Source organism: Myotis daubentonii, chromosome 3 (genome assembly GCF_963259705.1).
Source record: "Myotis daubentonii chromosome 3, mMyoDau2.1, whole genome shotgun sequence".
In the NCBI taxonomy this organism is placed as follows: domain Eukaryota; kingdom Metazoa; phylum Chordata; class Mammalia; order Chiroptera; family Vespertilionidae; genus Myotis; species Myotis daubentonii.
Window position 1 is genome coordinate 154,784,017 of NC_081842.1, and position 25,781 is coordinate 154,809,797.

The 25,781-nt window shown below is 41.7% G+C and overlaps 2 protein-coding genes across 3 annotated transcripts in view; one reads left to right on the forward strand and one right to left on the reverse strand.

Annotated features, from left to right (window-relative positions):
• Window positions 1-7,006, reverse strand: part of HS2ST1 (heparan sulfate 2-O-sulfotransferase 1) — a 158,468-nt gene extending 151,462 nt beyond the window's left edge. Inside the window, exon 1 of one of the 2 annotated variants that reach the window (XM_059688965.1) lies at window positions 6,468-7,006. In XM_059688965.1, coding sequence (XP_059544948.1) covers window positions 6,468-6,591 — 124 coding nt within the window. In that variant the 5' untranslated portion in view covers window positions 6,592-7,006. The remainder of the gene's footprint in view (window positions 1-6,467) is intronic. The other variant, XM_059688966.1, reaches the window with a different exon arrangement.
• Window positions 7,007-7,344: 338 nt separating this feature from the next.
• The window catches only part of SELENOF (selenoprotein F), a 33,390-nt gene continuing 14,953 nt past the window's right edge, over window positions 7,345-25,781 (forward strand). Inside the window, exons 1-2 of the mRNA XM_059688967.1 lie at window positions 7,345-7,629; window positions 15,123-15,290. Of these exons, the coding sequence (XP_059544950.1) occupies window positions 7,555-7,629; window positions 15,123-15,290 (243 nt within the window). The 5' untranslated portion in view covers window positions 7,345-7,554. The remainder of the gene's footprint in view (window positions 7,630-15,122; window positions 15,291-25,781) is intronic.

The following is a 25,781-nucleotide window of genomic DNA, read 5'->3' on the forward strand; positions in this document are numbered from 1 at the left end:
CTATTACAAATCAGTGATTCTTACCATTAACAGGATCTCATACTTCTTTGCAAATCTGATGAAAGCTATGCATATAATTTCAGGAAATTCATGAATGCCATGAAACCTACCAATGGGTCCCTAACATTTGAATAATACTGATTAGTGGAAAAGGATGGAGTCCAAAACTGATCCAAGAACATACAAAAACATAATCCTATCTAATACAAGAGAAACATGGTAATTAGCTGTATGTCTGCTACCCTTCCCATTGGCTAATCAGGGTGATATGCAAATTAACTGCCAGCCAAGATGGTGGCCAGCAGCCAGGCAGCTTGAAGCTAACATGAGGCTTGCTTGCTTCAGTGACTGAGGAAACCAACGTTCCCCGCCTGCCTTGCCGGCCTCTGAGCTTGCAGTTTCAAACATTGTTACAAATAAAGAAGCTAAACAAAACCCCAGAAACCTGCTTTCAGCCCGCTGGGATCTCAGAGCTGGAGTTGATACAGTGTTTCGATTATAAAACCCAAACAAACCGGATACCTGCTTTCAGCAGCAGAGGCCTCAGAGCTGGAGCCAGAGCTAAAGCTGGCCCAGAATAAAAAAAAAAAAAAAGAAAAAAGGAGCGGATGGGAGGTTCAGTCACCCGCCAGCCTGAAAACAGCCCTCAGCTCCTCACCCAGACAGGCTAGGCACCCCAGTGGGGACCCCCACCCTGAAGGGGGTGTGACCAGCTGCAAACAGCCATCATCCCCTCACCCAGGCTGGCCAGGCACCACAGTGGGGACCCCCCACCCTGATCCAGGACACCCTTGAAGGCAAACCAGCCGGCCCCCACCCATGCACCAGGCCTCTATCCTATATAGTAAAAGGGTAATATGCCTCCCAGCACCGGGATCAGCGGAGCCGCGAGGCCTCCCGGTACCGGGATCAGCGCGACAGGGGGCAGCGCCCAAAACCCCTGATCACCCTGCGGCTCTGTGTGTGACAGGGGGCGGGGTCACAACCTCCCTATCCACCCTGCTCTGTTCGTGACAGGGGAAGGCACCCCAACCCCCAGATCAGCCCTGCTCTGTGCCTGATAGAAGGGAGCTCCCCAACCCCCTGATCGCCTTGCAGCTCTGTGTGTGACAGGGTGCGGTGCCCCAACCCCCTGATCGGCCCTGCTGTGTGTGTGACAGGGTGCGGCGCCCCAACCCCCCCTCCCCCACGGGCCCTGCTCTGTGTGTGACGGGGTAGAGCCATAACCTCCCCATCGGCCCTGCCCTGAGTGCAAGAATGGCGGCGCCCCAACCCCCTGACCGGCCCTGCTCTGTGGGTGATAGAGGGCGGCGCCCCAACCCCCCCCCCCCACGGGCCCTGCTCTGTGGGTGATAGAGGGCGGCACCCCAATCCCCCCCCAAGGGCCCTGCTCTGTTTGTGATGGGGTAGAGCCATAACCTCCCCATCGGCCCTGCCCTGAGTGTGACAGTGGTGGCGCCCCAACCCCCTGATCGGCCCTGCTCTGTAGGTGATAGAGGGCAGCGCCCCAACCCCCTGATCCGCCCTGCTCTGTGTGTGACAGGGGGCGGTGCCCCAACTCCCCTATCGGCCCTACTCTGTGAGTGACAGGTGGGAGCTCCTCAACCCCCTGATGGGCCCTGCTCTGTGCGTGACAGGGGGTGGCACCGCAACCTCCCCATCGACTCTACCTTGAGTGTGACAGGGGGCAGTGCCCCAACCCCCCAATCGGCCCTACCCTGAGCATGACTGAGAGTGGCATCTCAACCTCCCGATCCGCCCTGCTCTGTGCATGACAGGGGGCAGCGCCCCAACTCCCCAATCGGCCCTGCTCTGAGCCCGACCAGGGGCTGCACCTAGGGATTGGGCCTGCCCTCTGCCACCTGGGAGCAGGCCTAAGCCAGCAGGTCGTTATCTCCCGAGGGGTCCCAGACTGCGAGAGGGCACAGGCTGGGCTGAGGGACTCCCCCTCCCCCCCCGAGTGCACAAATTTTTGTGCACTGGGCCTCTAGTATATAAATAACTATAACATACAATGAGAAAAATGGATTATTAACATAATATTTGCCATAAATGACTATTCATTGAGAGATATTACAAAAAATCTCTATAAACATATGAATGAGTTAAAGGTAAAATGAGTTAAATGTAAAAATTTAATGAGTTAAATGTAAAAAAATAAAAATTATGAAATACAGTAACAAAATATAGAGAATGTACATAATCTCGATTGGGGGAAGTCTTCTTAAACAAGAATAAGAAACCTACTTGCCTAACATAATATATTTGACTGTGTAATTGTTATAATTTCTGTATAAGCAAAATGCACCATTAAGTCAAAGGGCACATGACAGACTTGGAAAAAACAGATGTAAAACATATGACAGATAAAAAGATTACTAATTATAATACTTAAAACAAAAACCTAAATATTGGTAAGATAAACTACCCAATAGACAAATGAAAATGAACTAACAACTAAACAATGTTTAACCTAATTAGAAGTTGAGGAAATGTAAATTAATGGAACAACATATTTCACAGCTTCAGACTGGCAAAAATTAAACACTTACAGTATTCAGTGTTTGTGAGCGTGTTTTAGCAATGTAGATTACTAAAATCTTTTGGAAAACTAGTTTTTTGGAAAATAAATTTTAAAATCTCTTATATTATAAAATGCATATATCCTTTGTCCCAGCAATCCCATAGATAGGAGAATTTATCCTAGTGAAAATGACATCAACACACAAGGAGTTTAATGAACATACTAGGGTATAAGGATGTTTCTTGTAACATTGTTTATAATACCAAAGAAAAGAAATTATAAAAAAGCAAAAATAGGCTGGGGCTTAATGGTCATTATTGGCAAAACGGCATAATAATTTACGATACATGCAAACTATGCAATATTATACAGTTATTAGAATGAGTAAGTCAAACTTGTATGTATGGACCTGTCTATGGTATTAACTGAAAAAAAGCAAAGTACAGAGTAACATGTACACCATAATCTCATATTCATTAAAAAAAACAACCTTATATTATGTGATACTGTTTTTTTTTAATGAATTCCTGTTTATATACTTAATTTCCCAAGTAGTCAATGAATACACCTAAGTTTTGAGCATATTTACTGCTCTATTAGGGTTTCGCCGTCAAAATACCCTTAAATCAAGGTACATAAAGCACTATCAGACAACACAATCCTTTGGAATCTTTTACAACACAACAGAAAAGATAAATAATAAAAACTACTTTTAAGAGCAAAAATGTTTAATAGTTTTTCTAATGCCAAAATAAGAATGCTTTTTAATATTTTGATTTTACATTTACAGAAAACCACCACATTTTTTTTTCTGGAGCAAAAATAAGCTATTTCAGTTGCTTCATTGGGTAATATAATTATGTTCATTATAGAGATATAAACAAGAGCCAGACATTACACTAAACCAATTCCTTTGTGTCAGAAATTGGATTTTCTCAAAATGATATTCATTCTTCACAATAAATGCAATTAACATGATATTACAGTTTAAAAATTCTATTCAAACTGCTAAATCTTAGTATGATGTTAATATAAAGTCCCAAGCAGCCTGGTATAATTAAAGGAACACACTTGATTTGAAATCAGATGTAACCTGTGTTCCAACACTGGTTCTAATACTTACTAGCTATGTGGTCAGGTTATATAATCTTTCAGACTGTTCCTGCATTTGTAAAAATGGCTTTCTATAGTGTTCTTGAAAGATTAAATAAAATTATCACATATGTAAGTGCCTAGCACTGTGTCTGGTTGTCAAACTATGCCTTCTTCTGCTTTTCTTTCCTAAGGAAGATTACTAACTGGTAACATCTGTTTTAGTACTGCCTTTTATAAGACTTTTTAAATCATATCCTATATAATGAAAGGCTAATATGCAAATTGACTGATCGGTGGAATGACTGGTTGCTATGACATGCACTGACCACCAGGAGGCAGACGCTCAATGCAGAAGCTGCCCCCTGGTGGTCGTGTGCACACACACGGGGGAGTGCCGCTCAGCCAGGAGCCAGGCTCACGGCTGGAGAGCGCAGGGGTGGTGGCAGGAGCCTCTCCCACCTCTGGGACAGTGCTAAGGATGTCCAACAGCTGGCCTCATTCAGACATCCCCTGAGGGGTCCCAGACTGCAAAAGGGCACAGGCCGGCCTGAGGAACCACACTGCTCACCCCACCCTAACCCCCCCCCCCCATGCACAAATTTCATGCACCGGGCCTCTAGTAAAGCAATATATTTTATTTGCCATATTTTTGCATCTCTAGAGTATAAATTCAAGTGTCTTGTATTTCTTGGCTCATTTTTTTAGAATGATTTCGTATGATCCATATTTATTAGAATTTAAATTTTCTCTTTTTTAAAATTATATTTTATTGATTTCAGAGAGGAAGGGAGAGCGTGAGACAGAAATGTCGATGATGAGAGAGAAACACTGATCAGCTGCCTCCTGCACACCCCACACTAGGAATCAAGCCCACAAACCAGGCACGTGCCCTGACAGGGAACAAACTGTGACCTCCTGGTTCATAAGTTGACATTCAACCACTGAGGCATGCTGGCCAGACTAAAATTTTCTCTCTTGTAAAACACACACACACACACACAAAACAAAACAACCCACCACGTTATTTTCTGGCTGTGGCTCTCTACATCTTCAGATAACTCTCTTTTTAAAATCATTCAGGTTGTGTCTATGAAAACCACTTTCAGGTATTATGAAAAAATGTTAGGCAAGTAAAGAAAATAAAAATTTGAAGTTATCCTAACCCACCATAATGTGTCCAAGAATATAGCCATTCAACAAAGAGTAAGTACAGAGTTTAATTTTAACATGTCAAATTTCTCTAAGTCATTTTTTTTTTCTGTAAAGCTGGATCATTAATGAGGCCAGAATGACTCTGGATGCTGCTAAATGGATCCAAACAAAAGAAAAAGTGTATTGACCAACCTTCAATACTTAAAGTGAATATTTTTCCATCATACATTAATAAAATCACAGTAAATAAATCTGATAGCTCTTCAAAACTGTAAACGGGTAAGTTTTACCCTCGAGTTGAGGGCTGGAATTATCCTTAGCTCCTCTTCAACTTCAGTTGCACTTCAACTGGATTTGATGCTCTTTGATAGACTGCTCTTTATAATATCTCCAAAGGCTTTTTGCAAATTCTACCAAAACAACAAATCGTCAGCTACTATTGGCAATATTACAATTATTTTCTGATACATTTGTCTCAAATATTAATCATCACCCACAGCAGCATCTAGCTATTACTTCTACGTCTAAATTATACTGCTGCTGGTATTTTATTGCTCGCTTCTCAAAAAGTATTTAAAGCGACACTGAGGTGAAAATGTATGCATAGGAACACTTCATACTACTTTTCCATATTCAAAGTATGGCCTCTTGAGCTGATTTTTAAGTGCCAAGTACATTTTTAAATCAAAATGGATCGCTTGCATTCTTTGAACACCCCCTGCCCATTCCGTGCTCCTCCCAAATGCCAAAGTTCCCTTCTACTCTGAAAGTACTTATTAAATCTGTGCATTTTTCTGGTCTTTCACTTCACTACCCAACTTTTTGTACTTCAGACCTCCTCACCCATTAAAGTGAGCACTGTTAGCTCCTTAAGGTACTTAACCATATGGTTCACTTTTTTGCATAATCCTGCTTTTCCCTTCATAAACTTAAGTCTCAATAATTCAGCGTCCCCTCCTCTAAAGTCATAAACATTGCCGCGAGGCAATGGACAGATACATATTCCTATCTTAAGCCCAAAATATTAATCAGTTGGGCACTGAAAAAATCAAAAGCCAGGATGCCTCGTCTCGGTATCTCGTTGAAGCGTTTTCTTTGCTTTCCTGTCCTACCTGGCCAGCTGCTTTCTCCCGTCAGTTGTGTGGTCCCTTGCTGCCCCCAGCACAAGAGTGCAACTCACTACAGAGCATTTCCGTTACTCACCATCATGCCCAGTATCTCCCTCCATTTCTGCGCATCTAGCCCCAGGTGTACCTCAAGATTCCGTATGCAGGTGCCCACATTCTCAAATTAGAGTTACCCCCTCGCCTGACATTGCCCGGGCTTTCGGGACGGCTGCTAAGAGAGGACACAGGCTGCGCGTTTCAGTCCCCACCGAGTTCGGATGTGTCTTGCTCTCTCCCCGTGGGATGCCTACTTCGGGGTAACGTTCTGGCTCTAGGAAGCCCGACCTCGCAACCTCTGTCCCGTGACCTCGAGAGCCCAGCAAAGCACTCAAGCTTGATGCACACTATTCTTGGAGCTTGTGCTCTCCATGTCCCCAGCTCTCGCTCTCTCCCTGCAACCTTTTTCAGCCTCTAGCCGCCAAGCCAGACCCCAGGTTAGGCGAACGCCCGCCAGCTCGGGTTGCAAAGCCTCCCCGTCCCGGCCGCCCTCCCACACCACGCACGCAGTCCGGAGTGGCTCCGCTCCTCACCTAGCTTCGATCGGGACTCCTCCAGTTTCTGGATCTGGTTCTCCAAGAAGAGCATCGCCACCGCGAAGGCCACCACCGCCAGCAGCTGCAACTTGGGCGGCATCATAATCCTGAGGAGCCCCATGAAACCCGCCGCTCGGGATCAAGACATACCGCGGGGGGCGGGGAGCGCAGCCCCGGAGGCGAGGAAGACGCCGGGAGGAGCCCACCGAGCCGGCAGAAAGGCAAGGAGAGCGCGACAGCGAGAGCACCACCGCAGCGACCCCCCTCTCTGCCTCCCAGTCCCCCGCCCCCAGGCGCCAGCACCAATGCCGCCGGTGCCCGCTTCTCCTCGGACGACTCGACGGCTGCCCCCTCCAAAAGCTCGCGCTGCAACACAGCGCGAAGCGGCTGCCGGGCTCTCGCCTCCCTCTACTGCCTCAGTCACCGACCTCCGCGCCTGCCTGCCTGCCTGCCTACCTTGCTCCCTTCCTTCCTTCCCTCCCTCCTTTGCTCGCGGCCGCGCGCTCCTCCGCCAGCGCTGCGGCTGCGGCTGCGCCGCCCCCGGCCCCGCCCCCTGCCCATCCCCCGCCGCCACCAGCGCACGCACACACGTACGCTGCTTAGCAACCAGAGGCTCCACCCCCTGCTCCCGCTCGGTGGTGCTTATTGGACCGCAGAACCCCAGCGCTTCGCTCTCGGTTCGTGTTACGGTTGGTTTCCTTTGCGATAGGCGTCATGCAAAACGGCATTCGATTGGGTAGAGTTGGAGAAGGAGGCTGGCCGAAACTGACGAGGGCGGAGCTTCTTGGCTGATAGGGCAATGCCGTGAATGAAAGGAAGGAAACCTTAGAAGCACAGATTTGGGGAGTTTAGGAAAGTGCCTGATATGGGTTTATCGAAAGGACCCACGATTTTATATGTATATCAAATGTAAAGATATTCGATCACCTTTAAGCTTCCGTATGCCCTTGGGTAATCCCTCTCTGCAGACTGACAGATTTGATGGCAACCGCTCTTAAGCAGCCTGTTTTACGTCAGGCTCTGGAGTGGACTCCCCTGGCTGAGGGGACCTTTGGGCAGCCGGAGACCGAGGGAGGCGGTAGCGATGGCGGCTGGACCAAGCGGAGGGCTTGGGCCGGCGTTTGGGCTGAGGTTGCTGTTGGCGACTGTGCTGCAAGCGGTGAGTGGAGATCACCTCCGCGGCAGCCCCCTAGCGAGTGGGAGGGCTGCGCTGAGGAGGACGGGTCAGCTTTGGGAGCCACCCTTGCAAAGGGTGGAAGGACTGGGTTTCCTTGGCCACTGCTGCGGCCGGAGTGCGACGTGGCTGTTTCCTCGTTTGATGCTTATCCTTCCTGGCTCGGGGTTCCTAACGGTTCTTTCTCCTGGCTTCAGACTATCTCGGGTATTTATCTCCTCTTGCAGAGTTCCTGCTAAAAACTCAGTAAATCACACCAGCGGGGAGAAAGGCGATGAATCTTGGAAAGCGATGAAAATTGCTTTTTAACGGGAGGAAATAAAACCGTTCTTTATGACAAGGTTCCCAGATCTTAGAGAAAAGCCCGCAAGTCTTTGGATACAGGATGTACTTTCTATTTACTTCTTTCTCTCAATTGTTAGTGTTCCCTTAATTCATAGACAGCCTTTATCTCCGTTCTCTGACATGCACGTACCTGGATGCACTTCAGGTGTGTGTGTGTGTGTGTGTGTGTGTGTGTGTTTAAACAACGTTGTTGCAATAAAAGCAGCTACTCTATACTAAAGCAAAACTTATTTTTTTAAATGCATTTTCTAAAATGATAGTCTTCATCTCGTTTAAAAGCGGGTAGTATTACCCAAGGTTTTTTTGTGTTGGTTTTTTTTTTTTTTACTTCATTTTTCTTCAACAGAGCAGATGCGTTCTTAATCTTTGAGGAAAGGCTAGTTTTTACTTATTTTCCTATTCACCACGAACAACTTAATATTGGTTAATTCCTCCTAAAAAGTTTGCAATCCGTGTTTTGCTGTGCGAGTAAAACTTTTTTAGTAGGCGCCGTGCTGCGATCACATGTTTCTTTTATCAGCTTAATTCTTCAGGTATTCTTACGATCCTGCTGGGTTTTTCTCGGTCCTAGACAGTGGTTCTCAACCTTGGCTGGCCATTATAATCACCTGGGAATCTTTTTTAAATCCCGATTTCTGGGCCTCCTCCTCCGGAAATTCTGTTTCTTTGTTATGGGGTGGGGCCACAACATTAGTAACAAAGAAACAGAATTTCCGGAGGATGAGGCCCAGAAATCAGGATTTTAAAAAGATTCCCAGATGATTCTAATGTGCAGCCAAGGTTGAGAACCACTTTCCTGGGAGATCTGGGTTAACTGATTTGTCCAGGGTTTGGGGGAATTAGGGCCAATCGAAGGCCTCAGTAAATACCTCTGCTTTTTTTCTTTTATATAGGAGTTTGAGGATCCTGCCTGTTTGCTTTTACAACCATAGGTAGAGGGAATTCTTTCCTTTTGTAGTTAGCATTACAGTACTCATTATTCAGGTTTTGGTGCCTTAGAAATTACTGGACGGACCCCTCTCTAAACTTTCTACTCAAGACTTTTTTTTTTTTTTTTTGCAAATGTTAGGTGATTTGAGTTCACCATCATGCAGAAATAAAAAGGAATAAAATTCCAAGTTGCCTTCTCTTGATTTTCCTATCTCTGACTGTTTCATTATCTGTGGCTGTATAATCATCCCAAAACTTAATGGCTTAAAGTAACGATTTCTCATGATTCTGAGCAGTTCCTTTGTTGATTGCCTCTGGCCTCATTTATGCAGCTGTCTGTGCTCGTAGGTCAGCTGGACTGAAAGGTCTGAGATGGCTTCATTTTTAGCTTACTGTTAGCTGAGGCCACTTGGTTCTTGTCCATGTCGCCTCTCATCCTCCAGTAGGCCAGACCACCTCTTTTCCTGGTCTCAGGCAGCACTCCTAAAGAGCAAAAGCTGCAATGCGCCTTAAAGCCGAGCCTTGGAAGTCACTTCACGTCACCATATTTGTCAAAGCAAATCACAAGACCCATCTAGATTTCAAGGGTGGGGAAACAGACTCCATCTCTACATGCAAGGAGTGACATAGTCACATTGCAAAGAAGGGTACATACAGGATAAAAGTAATTTATGCCTATTAAGCAATCTACCACAGTGATCATCCACACAGAATTTAAGCCAAAAACTTGGGTGTAATTGATTTTACTTACTAAATTTCTCTCAAATCCATCCCCTTATTCTTATAAGTACCGCGCGCTAACCGATTGCGCCACTGGAGCTCCCATCCCCTTATTCTTAATCTCTTATTCAGGCTACCATCATCTCCCTCCTTAGAAATAGCCTTTTGGTTCACCCTTTGAATTATCAGAATTTAAATGGTTGGCTTTGCCAGCTTCCCAATAGCCTAAACCAGAAATTACTCATTTTAAATTCTTCTCTTGCCCAGCCTGGGTGCCTCAGTGGTTGAGCCAGGAGGTAACAGTTCGATTCCCAGTCAGGACACATGCCCAGGTTGTGGGCTCGATCCCCAGTAGGGGGCGTGCAGGAGGCAGCTGATCCATGATTCTCATCATGGTTGATTCTCTCTCCTTTTCCCTTCCTCTCTGAAATCAATAAAAATATATTTTTTAAAAAATTCTTCTCTCACTCTCTGAATCCAATTAGTCATCAAACCCTTAAAAATCTCCAAGCCAATCCACTTAATCCATTCTCCACTTAGGTACTACATACCTAAATTCAAGTCACCATCTCTGCTTGGCTGGACTTACCACACCAGCTTCCTTAACTGGTCTCCCCATCTCTTTCCTCCCTTTTCAATCTAGTCTCCACAGTGCATCCAAAGTCATCTTTCTGGAACTTAGCTGTCCTTATTAAAATTCTTCAATGGCTCTCTGGTGCCTTTTTTTTTTTTTTAAGAGAACATTTATTGGGTAACTTAGAGGTAGAAAAGGTAATTCTTAGAATAAATGGGCTTAGCAAACAAGTTATAGAGGTAATGGGAGAGAAAGGAAAGGCATAGGCATGCTCCCAGATTGCTTTTAAGATTGTCTGTCCTCCTTCACTTTCCTTAACAAGACCTGTTGACCTGATACTAGTGGTTCTCAACCTTCTGGCCCTTTAAATACAGTTCCTCATGTTGTGACCCAACCATAAAATTATTTTCGTTGCTACTTCATAACTGTAATGTTGCTACTGTTATGAATCGTAATGTAAATATCTGATATGCAGGATGATCTTAGGCGACCCCTGTGAAAGGGTGGTTCGACCGCCAAAGGGGTCGCGACCTACAGGTTGAGAACCGCTTATCTAGACTTAATTCCCAGCGTGTTTACCTCTTTGGGGAGAGCAAAAATGTAGAGGTGTTCTCCCTGATCAAGCCTAAAGTAAGGTGTTTAAAAAATACAAGACTTAACTTATCACCCATTTCCAGATTTGCAAAAGCAGATATACAGTACTCTTTCCACAATCATACTTTATGCTGTATTACACAGACCCCCAATCTTAACTGCACCATATGGCTCTGCGTATGTGTCTGTACTCCACTGTCTCTGCTCCCATGGTAATTAGAATGTAGCCGAAGGGAATACGGGAACTGTTTTATATAGTGCCTTACATGTACTTGTTCATTTAAATCCCTCTGAAGTGTGACTAGCTTCCTAGTTATTTATTCCTTGCAATTAAAGTCATCAGGATATCTGTAGTTTGTGTAGAGCAGTGAGTGTAGAGTGGTAATGAACCCCAACTCCTACAAATACAAAATGACCCTGAAAATACAAAGGGAGTCCTGAGCAATCCCCCTTGTTGAACTCTTTTGACTTCCCTAAGATTTATTTCTGTCTCTTCTTTAATGACTAGTGTTTTTAAGAAAAGACTGCAATAAAATCCTTGAAAATGAAAAGGGAGGTGTGTGTGGAGGATTGTTGAAAAACACTTAGAAGTTAGAAATACTGCATTTCACATTTAGCCTGAGGGAGTGCAAAAGACTAGGTGGAATAAGTAGTTTTCAGTAATAAAAATGAACCAAATATCTGTAACCTAACCTGACATTGAATAAAAAGAGAATAAGAATATCTCAGCTCCTTGACGTTGAGCTAATGAAATGAATAGAGAATTTAGTTCCTACTTTAATTCACACCTCTGAGTCCTTTCACTAGACAAGTTGAGGTTTTATCACTGTCTATGCCTCTGAATAGCTCTAATTTAAAGCAGTCACAGCTATCAGTATTTCAATGAGGTAACAATTGGGAGAATAGAAAGTGATTTAATATGAAAATACATTCTGAGTATGATTAAGCAATAGAAAAGTTAATATTTTAGTATGGCCTAAGGGAGCTGTTTCTAGAGTGCCCCAGCACTCAGTGGTATTCAATCCTTCATTCAGCTCATGTATAATTTTCTACATTCAGAAAGGCACTATACTAACAGCAGAATAGATGATACTGTGTGTCATTGATTCTGAAAATTTTGACTTCTTTTCTTCAAAAGTTAACATCTGGATCAGTCTTTTTTCAGTGGGTAACACAGTTCTAATTGCCAGCATTTTTGCTGTTATTCTTAGTGGTCCATACAGCAGTGGTGCATCATGGATTCTGGGAAACATAGTAGTTAGTGACAGTGGTTAAGGGTTTTGCAGGCAGGCCAGGATTAGAATCTTGATGCTGCCACCTATTGTTTGCTGTGTTGTCTTAGACAAATTACTTTAACTGTCCTAAGCCTCTGTTTACTTCTCTGTAAAATGGAGATAATACCTTCTTCTTAGGGTATTAAGATTAAATAAAATGATGATGTGAAGTGCTTAATAAGTGGTGTAAGAGCTTGATGTTTCTTGTATTCATTTTCATGGGGTTCATTTATTTAGTCTCAAATTTATAATCTTTTTGAAATTATGTGAGAAGCCTATTATTTTTCTTAGAGTAAAGGCCAGTATCAATGTATAATGCATGGAGGAGAGAATGGAGTCTTAGCATGTCAATCCTACTTTGAATTGGGGAAAGTTAAACTGTTAACCATTTGTATGCTATAAGTGTCTATAGACGCAAGCGGTGGACCTTTTTTAATTAAATTCAAAATATCGTGGCAGTTAACTGGTGAAATGGTTAACCCAATCAGGGTTATCCTACCCCAGTGGTCGGCAAACTCATTGGTCAACAGAGCCAAATATCAACAGTACAACGATTGAAATTTCTTTTGAGAGCCAAATTTTTTAAACTTAAACTATATAGGTAGGTACATTGTTATTAACTTAATTAGGGTACTCCTAAGGCTTAGGAAGAGCCACACTCAAGGGGCCAAAGAGCCGCATGTGGCTCGCGAGCCGCAGTATGCCGACCACAGTCCTACCCTATCCTTAGAATCTATGTCTTTTTTATAGGTGTGGCTACTTATTTTAAAATTTAATATTTGACCTTAATGTGCACATTTAAATGCTGTTTAGTTTTTGGTAATAAAAAGATGAATAGGCATAATTTTGAACTCCTCTTCTGTATTTTTAGCATTTAGTGTTTATCTTGAAGTGCTTAAAAATATGTTCTAATGTCCTCAGATTCAAAGCTTGAGTCTGCCAAATCATTGGTAGAAGAACCAGAAAAAAAATTTCACTCATGAAGCTCAAGTTACATTGTATCTCCCATACATTTATCCTCTGTCCTATGTCTAAACAATGATTAAAACATAAGTAGTGGGGTTTTTTTACCCTCACTCGTGGATATGTTTTTTATTGATTCTACAGAACGAGGAAGGGGGGGTGGGGGGGGGGCTGAGGGGAGCGGAGAATGAATGAATATCAATTGGCTGCCTCCAGGACTCACCCTGACCGGGAATTGAACCCACAACCCTTCGGTGCAGAGAACAATGCTTTAATCAACCCATAAATAGTGTTTTGTAGTTATTAAGTATATTTTCACAGTGGAAGGTGGGAATAATGCTACATTTATTAAGTACCCACTCTGCTTTTTCTCCTTTGCTCGTCAAAACTCTGAGATTCCTATTCAGAAACTCAAAAGTAAGGTTGTTCTGTGCTGGATTTAAATCAAGATGTTGTCAGACTTCAATACATGTTTTGTATATTCATGCCACCTGTCAGTAGATGCTCAATAAATGTAAGAATAAAATCAAGTACAATCGCATGATTATTCATTTGAGGAATTCATTATAGCTGAAAAGTAGAATGGGATTGAAGAAGTAATTACAGGTGCAGCTGTCAGTGACCATTTAAAATCCACTGAGGCAGGAAAAGATTTGAGAGCTCTATAAGAAACAAAATTATCAAAACTTGTTAACTAATCGGTTGTAAGAATGGTGAAAAGTGTGCAATCTGGAATGACTGACCTGGGCAACTTCCTGGTCAGGGAAAATGGTACCATTTTTACTGAATTACATTGGGTAGGAATAGATTTAAGAAGAAAAGGGTAAGTTTCACTGTTGGATATTTGGGGGGAGGGGGTTGCTTTGTTTTTTTGTTTGTTTTTTCACTGTTGGAGATTTTGAATTTGCAGTCCCTTTTGCAACATCTAAATGAGACATCAAGTAGGCTGTTGGTGTTGGAAGCTTGCCATTCAAGAAAAAGACTTGGGAGTTTTCAGTAAATCAGTATTTAAAGCCATGCGGGAGAAAAAGTTGCTTATGAAAGTATGTACACCAAAGAGAGAAACAAAAATAGAAATGGCAAACAATAACACTTAAGAGATGCATAGAAGAGGAAGGAGGAAGGGGACAAGCCCATGGAAGGGGCAACTAGAGAAGTTTTGAACGCCTTTGTATTACTGATTTGGGGCAAGTTTAGTCGAGTGGTAAAATCAGAAACCAGACTAGAGTAACATTGTAGAAATGGTGGAGTGTGGGGAGAACAATTAGAATCGAGGGCTTGGATACCCAGAAGAATTACCATTACCAGTAAAATTAAGTCCCTGTGTGTATGGCAGAGGCTGAAACACAGGTAGAGGATTGAGTTTCGACAGATACAAGTATGCCCCATTCACTGAAACATGAAAGAAGAATGGGTGAGGGAAACAGACTAATATTTCTGAAAGCCTGCTCTTGCCAGTCATTCTGATTGATTACATATGTCATTTCATTTTTTAACTGCAAACTATTTTATGTAGGAAGTACTGCTCTTTGCTTTATCAGTGAGAAAATTAATGCTTAGTGAGGTTGTCTTGTCCATTGTCACACATTTTGTAAGTGGTGGAGCTAGTACCTAAACTGCAAAGTTTTATTTCTGATGTGTTCCTATTCCTTCCCATTCCCCTTTCCACTCTTCCTCTCCTACATGCGAGTGAAGATAATTCTGTAGGATGTAGTCGGGATCAAGAATAGAAGTTAATGTTACTCCATAGACCCATGTAAACAGGTATTAAGTTTTTTAATATAATGGAAATTTGTTTTTAAAAACTATTGAATATTTGATAAAATATATTATATGCAATATACATATCTAAAGAGATAATATATCTTTTAGCGCATATTTTAGCTAAATGTGAATGATGACAGATTTTTAAGAAAAAAAAGTTATGTGGGGATGAGTAAGGGAGAACAAAGACTCATATAAGGTTATGAAGTAACTTATCTCCAGTGTGTTAGATTTTGACAATCCTGGTTTCTCTCTTTTGGGAAATTTTATAATGTCAATATTGAATAAGTTTTATTTCTATTTTTTATTTTCAGATGTCTGCCTTCGGGGCAGAGTTTTCATCAGAGGCTTGCAGAGAGTTAGGCTTCTCCAGCAACTTGCTCTGCAGCTCCTGTGATCTTCTTGGACAGTTCAACCTGCTTCAGCTGGATCCTGACTGTAGAGGATGCTGTCAGGAAGAAGCACAATTTGAAAACAAAAAGGTATTGTTTTCTTGTATCTCTCTCCCATTAGATCAGTGGTTCTCAACCTTCTGGCCCTTTAAATACAGTTCCTCATGTTGTGACCCAACCATAAAATTATTTTCATTGCTACTTCATAACTGTAATGTTGCTACTGTTATGAATCATAATGTAAATATCTGATATGCAGGATGGTCTGTGAAAGGGTCGTTTGACCGCCAAAGGGGTCGCGACCCACAGGTTGAGAACTGCTGCATTAGATGGTTTAGTTACGATAAGGTAGAATACTAAATCAGCTTGAATATATATATAAAGAAGTCTTCGGCTTTTACATTTTGTAGTTTTAGAAACTCAAGTGGATTTCTTTCCTGTTCCATTAGATCAAAACAAACAGGAAGGAAAAGTATGATTACATGCCAAGACCCCATGCTATCATGTTGTCCTGCAGAGGGGGAGCAGAATTACTATTGCATGCTTGGATCCTGAAGCTCCCCATGCTTTCCAAAAGATGGCCACATGAAGTCAAAGAAATAATTAATCAGATGCCTTTATTCAAAAATCAGTTTTATAATGAAATTTGGGATGAAAACAAAACACCCATTACCTGGCACAAAATTATAGAAAAGAAATTACAATTTTTAATCTGGTTAACAAATATGATCTGTTAATTTACACACATGTTACTAGTATTGCCAGGCACAACCTCACCTTTAACACCAAGGTTAGGTAGCTCTAACTGTTAAATAAAATCTGCTATGTTTTGACCCACTGTTGAAATTAATAACTTCCTTAATTTTTTTAATGTTATTGGACATGCATTTATTTAAAATATCCTAAATATTTACAAAAGTAAATCAAGTATCGCTTCTGTTTTTCAAGTGTCAAAGTCAACTACTTCTTCACAGTATATAGGTTTACAATAAGAGGTATGCATACAACCATATACACACATTTTGCATAGGAATGGTTCTAAATATACATGTAAAAGAACTTAACACTGAAGTATTATGCCCTACTAGCCACTCCATAGTGCCAGATGTGCCACTATACAGAAACAGATGTAGGTGTACAGGCATTATCTAACATTCAAATTAGTGCTCATTATCCAAGATGACATCTTCATGAGGGATGCCCAGTTTAATGTTTCTAGGCAAGATAGTAATTCTTAGTCTATGTAAATCATTAGTTCAACAGCCTTATTCATTGAAAATATACAGTGAACTTAAAATATTTTTCAATATATTAAAAAACTTTGTTAAATCTTTTTTATTACAGTCCTTAGATTTCTTTACATTGTAAAGAACCCTGAAAAGATCATTTATATTATTCAAATAAAACTGAATTAGTGAGATCTCTATGTTTGGGGATGAGTGAAAAAAATGGTGGCATCTCTATGTTTCCTTTTCATATTCTTTCACTTCTACACAGTGAGGTGTTAACATACATTTAAGGATTAACGGTTTGTAAAGCTTTCAGACAGTAATTGTGTCTTCTCATTATTAGCAAGTAAAAGTTTATTTCTAAAACTAAATACAGTTTTATAATTCTAAAGAAAAATAAGCAGAAAAACTTTTAAAATGTTAGCATTCAACCATAATTTAATACTTGATTTCTCAGTTTTCAACCTGAAATTTCCAGTGTTCCAAAACTGGCTTTCAAGTCTTCTGTGTTTTTCATTTTCTTGTTTCAAATATACCAATAATATAGTTTAATGTTTAGAAGATTTCCATAATATGTTAGTCGTTTTGCCTGAAAATAAAATTTAAACAAGTTTACACAGGACTTAGTTTAGTAGGACCCTTCCCCCTTGGGTCGAAGCTGGCAGTCCCAGGAGCTAGGGGCCCCTTGCCTGGGCCTAAAGCGAAGCCCACGATCGCGGGGCCGCTGCAGCTGTGGGACCCCGCTGCCCGGGCCGGACGCCTCAGCCAGAGGCGTCCTGCAGGGGCAGGGGCGGAGCCCGCGCAATCGCGGCGCCCCCCGCTGCCACTGCAGGTCCCCGCTGCCCGGGCCCGATGCCTAGGCCAGAGGCGTCAGGCCTGGGCAAGGGGCCGATCCTGCAATTGGAGGGTGATGGGGGTCAACGCCTGAGGGCTCCCAGTATGTGAGAGGGGGCAGGCTGGGCTGAAGGACACTCCCCTCCACACCCACACACCCAGTGCACGAATTTCGTGCACCGGGCCCCTAGTATACATATATATATAAAAGGCTAATATGCAAAGTGTCCCCTTGGGAGTTTGATCACTTGCTATGACATGCACTAATCACCACGGGAGCGCCGCGGAACAAAGGAAGGCCCTGGCCAGCAGCCAGAAGGCCCCAATCGGCCCTGATCGTCTGCCAGGCCTAGGGACCCTTCCCGTTCATAAATTTCGTGCACCAGGCCTCTAGTCTACACTAATAAAAGAGAAACATGGTAATTGGCATACGACCACTACCCTTTTCATTGGCTAATCAGCGAGATATGCAAATTTACTGTCAGCCAAGATGGCGGCCGGCAGCCAGGCAGCTTGAAACTAACATGAGGCTTGCTTGCCTCAGTGACGGAGGATCGTTGGAGGAAACCAACGTTCCCCGCCTGCGGCTGCAGGCCTCTGAGCGGGCAGTTTAAGAAACATTGTAACAAATACCGCCGGACTTCAGCCAGCAGATTCGCAACATTGTAAGCAAAGGCCAGAAACCTACTTTCAGCCACGGAGGCCTAAGAGCTGGAGCCAAGCCTCAAGGTAAAGCTGGCCCAGAATAAAAAAAAAGAAAAAAAGGAGCGGTTGGGAACTTCAGTCACTCCCAGCCTGAAAACAGCCCTCAGCCCCTCAGCCCCTCACCCAGACTGGCCAAGCACCCCAGTGGGGACCCCCACCCTGATCCAGGACACCCTTCAGAGCAAACCAGCTGGCCCCACCCATGCACCAGGCCTCTACCCTATATAGTAAAAGGGTAATATGCCTCCCGGCACCGGGATCAGCATGACAGGGGGCAGCGCCCAAACCCCCTGATCACCCTGCGGCTCTGTGTGTGACAGGGGGCGGAGCCCCAACCCCCTGAGCAGCCCTGCTCTGTGCCTGATATGGGGGAGCTCCCCAACCTCCCCCCCCACGGGCCCTGCTCTGTGTGTGATGGGGTAGAGCCATAACCTCCCCATCGGCCCTGCCCTGAGTGTGAGAGTGGCGGCACCCCAACCCCCTGATCGGCCCTGCTCTGTGGGTGATAGATGGCGGTGCCCCAACCCCCTGATGGGCCCTGCTCTGTGTGTGATGGGGGCAGCGCCCCAACCCCCTGATTGGCCCTGCTCTGTGCGTGACAGGGGGTGGCACCGCAACCTCCCCATCGACCCTGCCTTGAGTGTGACAGGGGGCGGTGCCCCAACCCCCCAATCGGCCCTACCCTGAGCATGACTGAAGGTGGCATCGCAACCTCCCAATCCGCCCTGCTCTGTGCATGACCGGGGGTGGCACCCCAACTCCCCAATCGGCCCTGCTCTGATCCCGACCAGGGGCTGCACCTAGGGATTGGGCCTGCCCTCTGCCACCTGGGAGCAGGCCTAAGCCAGCAGGTCGTTATTCCCCGAGGGGTCCCAGATTGTGAGAGGGCACAGGCTGGGCTGAGGGGCCCCCCCGAGTGCACAAATTTTTGTGCACCAGGCCTCTAGTTTGTATATAACAGAAGAGAAAACTAAAGTATAATCTGCCCAAAGTTACCCAACAATTGGGTGCCACATCTTGGCTTTATCTCAGGTTATTTGACTTCAGAGCTCCAAGCTTTTAAACCTCTACACTATTTTGCCTCTCATCTTGAAAATATTAATAGTAACTGTAAAAAAAAAATGAATGAGTTAAATGGAAAACACCACATTAGCTCTCTGAAGGTCAGCATTTATAGTTCATTTTGTTAACATAATTCCTTGACTACTTCTTATTTAAAATTATCAGATACTTTCAGGGCAGAGGGGGTCAATGGGGGAAAAAGGGAGGGGAAACATCTGTAATACTTTCAACAATAAAAATACATTTTTTAAAAATAAGTCATGTAACTTTTCTCAGTTCTGGTAAAAGAACCAAAACATTTAGTTACTTTCAGTTTACTTGGAAATTCTGTAGCCAATTTAAGAGTAATTTAGAAGTAAGCTTAAATAGCATTATTCAAGATAGTAGTAAATTTTAAGCTTCAGCCTATCAGAAATAGAATGCTATTAGTGTGTAAAACATAAAAGAATGAAATGAAAGTTAAGCTAACTATGCATGGAATTGTAGCCACTAAAGAAATTTCACAGTTGTTAAAATAGCTGCACTTTTTTGTATTATCTGTAGTATCAATACATGAACTAATTTCTTCAAAGGAAATTAAATATAAATGTCTTCAACAGATTATTCTAATTACAATATAAAAACATTCTCAAAGAAGCTTTTTTTAATTATCTAAATAATGTTTGGCAACAGTTCAAATTCAGTTTAAAAATCACTAAGGCTCCTGAGTAGCAACAATAGTAAATAATGACACAAATATTTACTTAAGAATAGCCACTAACATTCATTAAGTGCTTATTATATGAAGGTGCTGTTCTAAGCACATTATATAAATTAATTTATATAATCCTTATAACAACTCTGTAAAGTAAGTACCATTATTATTCCCATTTCATAGTTGAGTCTGAGTACAGAGATCTTGCCTAAAAGTGGCTATAAATATATGTACTACCATATATTTGTGTAACAAGTTTTAAAGTTTGTTTTGTGTAGTTATTTAATTGAACTGAAAATATTATTTAAATATTTTATGTTTTCTAAGTGTGACATTTAATCTGGCCTTTTTTAAAATATATTTTTATTGATTTCAGAAAGGAGGGGAGAGGGAGAGTAAGATAGAAACATCAATGATGAGAGAAAATCATCGATTGGCTGCCTCCTGCACACCCCACACTGGATATTGAACCCACAATCCAGGCATGTTCCCTTGACCGGAATTGAATCCAGGACCCTTCAGTTCACAGGCAGATGCTCTATCCGCTGAGCCAAACCAGCTAGGGTCATCTGGCTTTAATATGAACAATAAATGTAGTCAATTTTTTTAGGTATTTACAAATTAGGACCAGCTTCTATCCAAGCATATTAAAACATTCTGCCACATTTGCATACTATATTTAAAAAGGACATACGCCCTTAAATTAATTCATTTTTTATCCTTGGGTTATTTTACAACTACATTTTCTAGATATGCCTACCTCAGAGTCAAAATAAACTTTCCATTTATACACTAAATATATCTTCTTAGTATATGCTCTGAGAATGCCAAAATAAGGCAATAGTCATGGCCTTGAAAAGTAGAAGAAATAGGGAAAATGGACTACTAGAATGTAGTTAGCAGCATATTCTCTTAAGCTAAAAACCTAATATCCAGTGTTATAAAGGTAACCACTAAAAGAATCAGAAATAAAAGTTGGAAGAATGGAGGAATAAATAAATCTCTTAAAGTTGATATATTGAGAACTATAGATATAACCATGTTAATCATTATGGAAGTGACCAACAAAAGAATTAAAAATAAACTGTTTAAAATTTATTAAGTGGGGGATGGGAGGCAGAGGAAAAATAAGAATTCGGTGAGATGTGTTGTACTGTAAACAAAAAAAATTCATGTGCTATGAAAACACACAGAATAGGCATCGCCGAAATAGCTCAGTTGGGAGAGCGTTAGACTGAAAACACACAGAAGGTCCCTGGCTAGTGTGGCTCAGTTGGTTGGAGTGTCCTCCCTTATACCAGAAAGTGGCGGCACATACCTGGGCTGCTGGTTTTATCCCTGGTCAGTACAGTAGGCAACCCATCAATGTCTCTCTCTCTCTCTCTCTCTCTCTCTCTCTCTCTCTCTCTCTCTCTCTCCCTCCTCCCCTCTCCCCTCTCTTCCTCCCTCCTTCTTTTTCCTCTCTCCCTCCCCCTTCCTCTCTTTAAAGTCAATTAAAAGAAAACACAGAAGGAAGGATATAACCATTTTACAGGTCAGGTAAATATTATCACCTGTTTATATAGAAGTTGATGCCTATGATAAGTTAGATTACAGTGGTTCTCAACCTTCCTAATGCCGAGACCCTTTAATACAGTTCCTCATGTTGTGGTGACCCCCAACCATAAAATTATTTTCGTTGCTACTTCATAACTGTAATTTTGCTACTGTTATGAATCGTAATGTAAATATCTGGTATGCAGGATGTATTTAGACGACCCCTGTGAAAGGGTCATTCGACCACCCCAAAGGGGTCGCGACCCACAGGTTGAGAACCGCTGAATTAGAAAAAATAACAGGGGAAAGATCATAAGCTCATCTCTGGCAGAAGGAAAAGTTGATGAAAAGGCAGTCATGAGAAAGATGACCATCTAAGATAAATCAGATAGCTTGATTATGATGAAAGATGGTGACTATTAAGTAGGGCTTATGTACCTTGCTCAATAAATTTGAACTCTATCCTATAGGCAGGGGAGAAAATTAAAGAATTTTAAAAACAATGGACTGGCATCAGATTCAGAATTTAATAACTTTAGTTGTTGGTGTAAACCATAGTTGATAGGGCAGAGGGGAATACTGTTGCTGGAAAAATAACATATAGCAGGATATAGGGGCTTAAGCCAACATATTAGTAGTAAAGATAGAGAAGGGACAGTTCTAAAAAAGATTTAGGCAAAAAACAAAACTTAAAGGATTTATTTACTTAACTGGATTGGAGGGGGAAGGGATGAATGAGAATGCTTCCCAGTGTTCTTACTTGAGAAACCTATCACCCCAACATAAGAAAGCTATAATGGATTTCAACTAATTACAAGGTAGCCCCTTAAGGCAGTGATGGGTGGGAGAGGGGGCAGCAACAGAGGGTAACATTTTTTAAAAAATTCTTTATTGTTTAAAGTATTACATGTTTCCTTTTTCCCCCATTAATGTTTCCCTGGCCACCCCCACACCCCAGCACATGCCCTCACCCCCCTACTGTCTGTGTCCATTGGTTATGCTCATATGCATGCATACAAGTCCTTTGGTTGATCTCTTACCCTCTCACCCCACCTCTTTCCTCATAGTCTAAACATTTTTTAATGTATTTTTATTGATTTCAGAGAAGAAGGGAGAGGATGAGAGAGATAGAAACATCAATGATGAGAGAATCATTGATCGGCTGCCTCCTGCATGCCCCGCTATGGGGATCGAGCCCTCAATCTGGGCATCTATCTGGAAATCTAACCGTGACCTCAACCACTGAACAACACTGGCCGGGCCAGAGGGTAACTTTTAATAAAGCATACTTCTTAGCAACAAACTGCCTTTGCAGTTTACTTTTTGAAGAAATGTGTTAAAAGTTTTAATTTAGAAGGCCATGAATTCTAAAATTGATAGTATGCTTGTCAAACAGTAGGTAAAAAATAAAAATGTGTGTAATGGCCTAGTCTTTTGTTTAAATTTTATATTGTTGCTCTTAAGTTTTAAATAATACTGTTAAAGGTTTTGGATTTTTATGTTCTTTTTTGTTTAATCCTCTCCTGAGGACATGTTCATTGATTCAGAGAGAGAGAGAGAGAGAGAGAGAGAGAGAGAGAGAGAGAGAGAGAGAGAGACAGAGACATCCGTGTGAGAAACATTAGTCAGTTGCCTCCCCAATGCACCCTGACTGGGCCTGGGGATCAAACCCAAAACCCAGGCATGTGCCCTGGCAGGGAATCAAACCCTTGACTTTTCGGTGTACAGGACAACATTCCAACCAAATGAGCCACACTGGCCAGGGCTGTATCTGTTCTTAAATTTAGAATATCTTAAGTAATTATTATCTGTAAAAATGATCATAACTGCCTCTTTTTATGACAAATTTTTCTCCCCCCCCTTTTTTTTTTTTTGTTAACCATTTAGTCAGAGTCTCTAGTCCCCAGTGACCTTTTCCTCTTTTTATTGTTTCCTTGTGGATGATGTAGACAGTGTTTTGTCTAAGTGGTTGGTAATAATCAGTGTTGGGAACATTTTTAATTTTTTTTTTTTTTTTAAGAAAGAGAATGACAGAGAGAGAAACATCAATTTGTTGTTCCATTTATTTTGTGAATTCATTGGTTGCTTCTCATATGTGCCCTGACCAGGGGTCAAATCTGCAACCTTGGTGAATCAGGACAACAAATGCTCTAACCAAATGAGCTACCCATGAGAGTCAATTTTTTCAGTAATGGAGTGGTGATAGTAACACTAACACAAATGTGTTCTCTTTTGAAAAGCAGCTTTTGCTACCAAATATAGAACCTTCATGTTCCGTTGATGAGGATGTTGAAAGTTGGATGTTGAACCATATTTTGTCTGGATCTCAGTTTTTCAAATTAACAGGAAATAGGTTGTATTTTTTAAAAAAACACTTAAGAGCCAAAAAAAAAAAAATACCATTGAATTTTTATGATTGAATACTCCATACTAAATAGTATGCCATTTTCTAAAATATTTTTACTTATTATGAAGAGGCCTGGAGGTTTTATTAAAAACTATTTACTATGGCCCTGACTGGTTTGGCTCAGTGTATACAGTGTCGGCCTGCGGACTGAAAGGTCCCAGGTTCGATTCCAGTTAAAGGCATGTACCTTGGTTGCGGGCACATCCCCAGTCGGGGGTGTGCAAGAGGCAGCTGATCAATGTTTCTCTCTCATCGATGTTTCTGTCTATCCCTCTCCCTTCCTCTCTGTAAAAAAAATCAATAAAATACATTTTTAAAAAAAGAAAACATCAGTTTAAAAAACAAACTATTTACTATATTTAAGTTTAGACTCATTTTTACCAAATTTTTAGATAATTTGACCTAGTGATGTTGTGTCAAGTTATTTCCTTTCATTGTATATTTCCTAAGTATCTGTAGAATTGAATGCATTGTTCCCAAGTGATAAAGTGGATTATTCATACTTGCAGCTTAAGTATGTATGAAGGTATGTCTTTATCTGTGGGTGGTTTTGTTTCTAGATGAAAATCTAATCAAACATGCTCAACTCTACTGATGAAATTGTTTTAGGTGCATGTACAAATTCTATTCCATTTCATAGAATTGAAAGAAACATTATTCTTTTATTCTTCAGATTTTAGAGTTTGAATGTTCCAATTTAGAATGGAGTAATGTCAAAGAAAGATTTTTTTCTAATTTTATTTTATTTTTGTACATTTTAATTGAGCTTTCTTAGTGGAACAGTGATTGTATGTTTATGGAACAATTCCCCCAGTTTATTCTTACCTTCCTTAAGCCTAATTTGAGTTAGGTAAATGTTACCTTGATTATTTTGTATAGCTTTCTCTCTTAAGGCAGAAACTAAAGATACAAAAAGGAATAGCATTTTAATAGTGTAATAGAATAAGTTTTCAACTTAAGGAACTTCCTTAGGTATCTATAATAATAAAAGCATAATATGCGAATCAAACAGCAGAACAACTGTCAGGACGACCATGCTATGACACACTGGCTCCAGGCCAGCCAAGGCGGTGCGATGCAATTGGTCAGGGGACCCCACCATCACCCCGCAGAGGGCGGCCCAGGCCACTGGCCAGCAGGGCAGTCGATCGAGGAGGAAGGGTGGCGGGTGGCAGCAGACGTCGGCAGCGCCAGGCCAAGGAAGCCCAGGTGCCAGCAGCCAGAGGGAAGCCCGGGTCCCAGGTGCCAGAGGGAAGCCTGGGTGCCAGTAGCCGGAGGGAAGCTGGTGCCAGCAGCCAGGAGAAGGAAGGCCTACCCTTGAATGAATTTCGTGCATTGGGCCTCTAGTAGTGATACATTGCTTTATTTTGTTTTTTGAGTTGAGTAGATTTTTATTTTTTTTTTGAGAGAGAGAGAGAGAGAGCAGTAGACAGCACCTAAAAATGAATCTCAGGGGTATAATATAGAATTCTACTTTCCAACTTGGTTTGCTAAAAGGTAAAACTTAAATATATTTGCCAAATCCTCAATATTCATTCATTATTCCTATGTAAGAATGTCCTTAGAGTATTTATGGAAGTGTCAACAGATACTCCATTTGCCTTATATATCTGCTGCTTCAGTGCCTTAAAGTGAAATCTTGACAAAAGCTTGCTATTAGATCACAAAAGAATTATTACCCTAATCATTTGTCCATGTGTAATTATAACATATTGTTTCTAGCACTCCAGGCATTTTTTTAAATATCAGAAAATATGGAATGATTTGATGATGAATAATGAATTAAAACTTAAAACATCATTTAAAAAAAAACAAAAAAACAACTTAAAACATCAGTAGATCACTAACCATGTGGCTTTGGTGAAAACATTTTCCCTGAAAATTAACTGGCCAAATTTTGCTAAAAATCTGCATGTTTAGGAGTAATATTGATTTTGAGAAATTACACTGAATAAAATTAATGTTTGAAGGGTGGCTCACTTATGTATTTGAGTGTAACATAATTGTCTTTCATTTAAGTCTAACTTTATACTCAGTTTTTATCATGTTAGAGTTATATTTCCTTATTTTTAAATTCCTACATTTTATTCAAGGGCAAGCCTTCAGTAGACCTA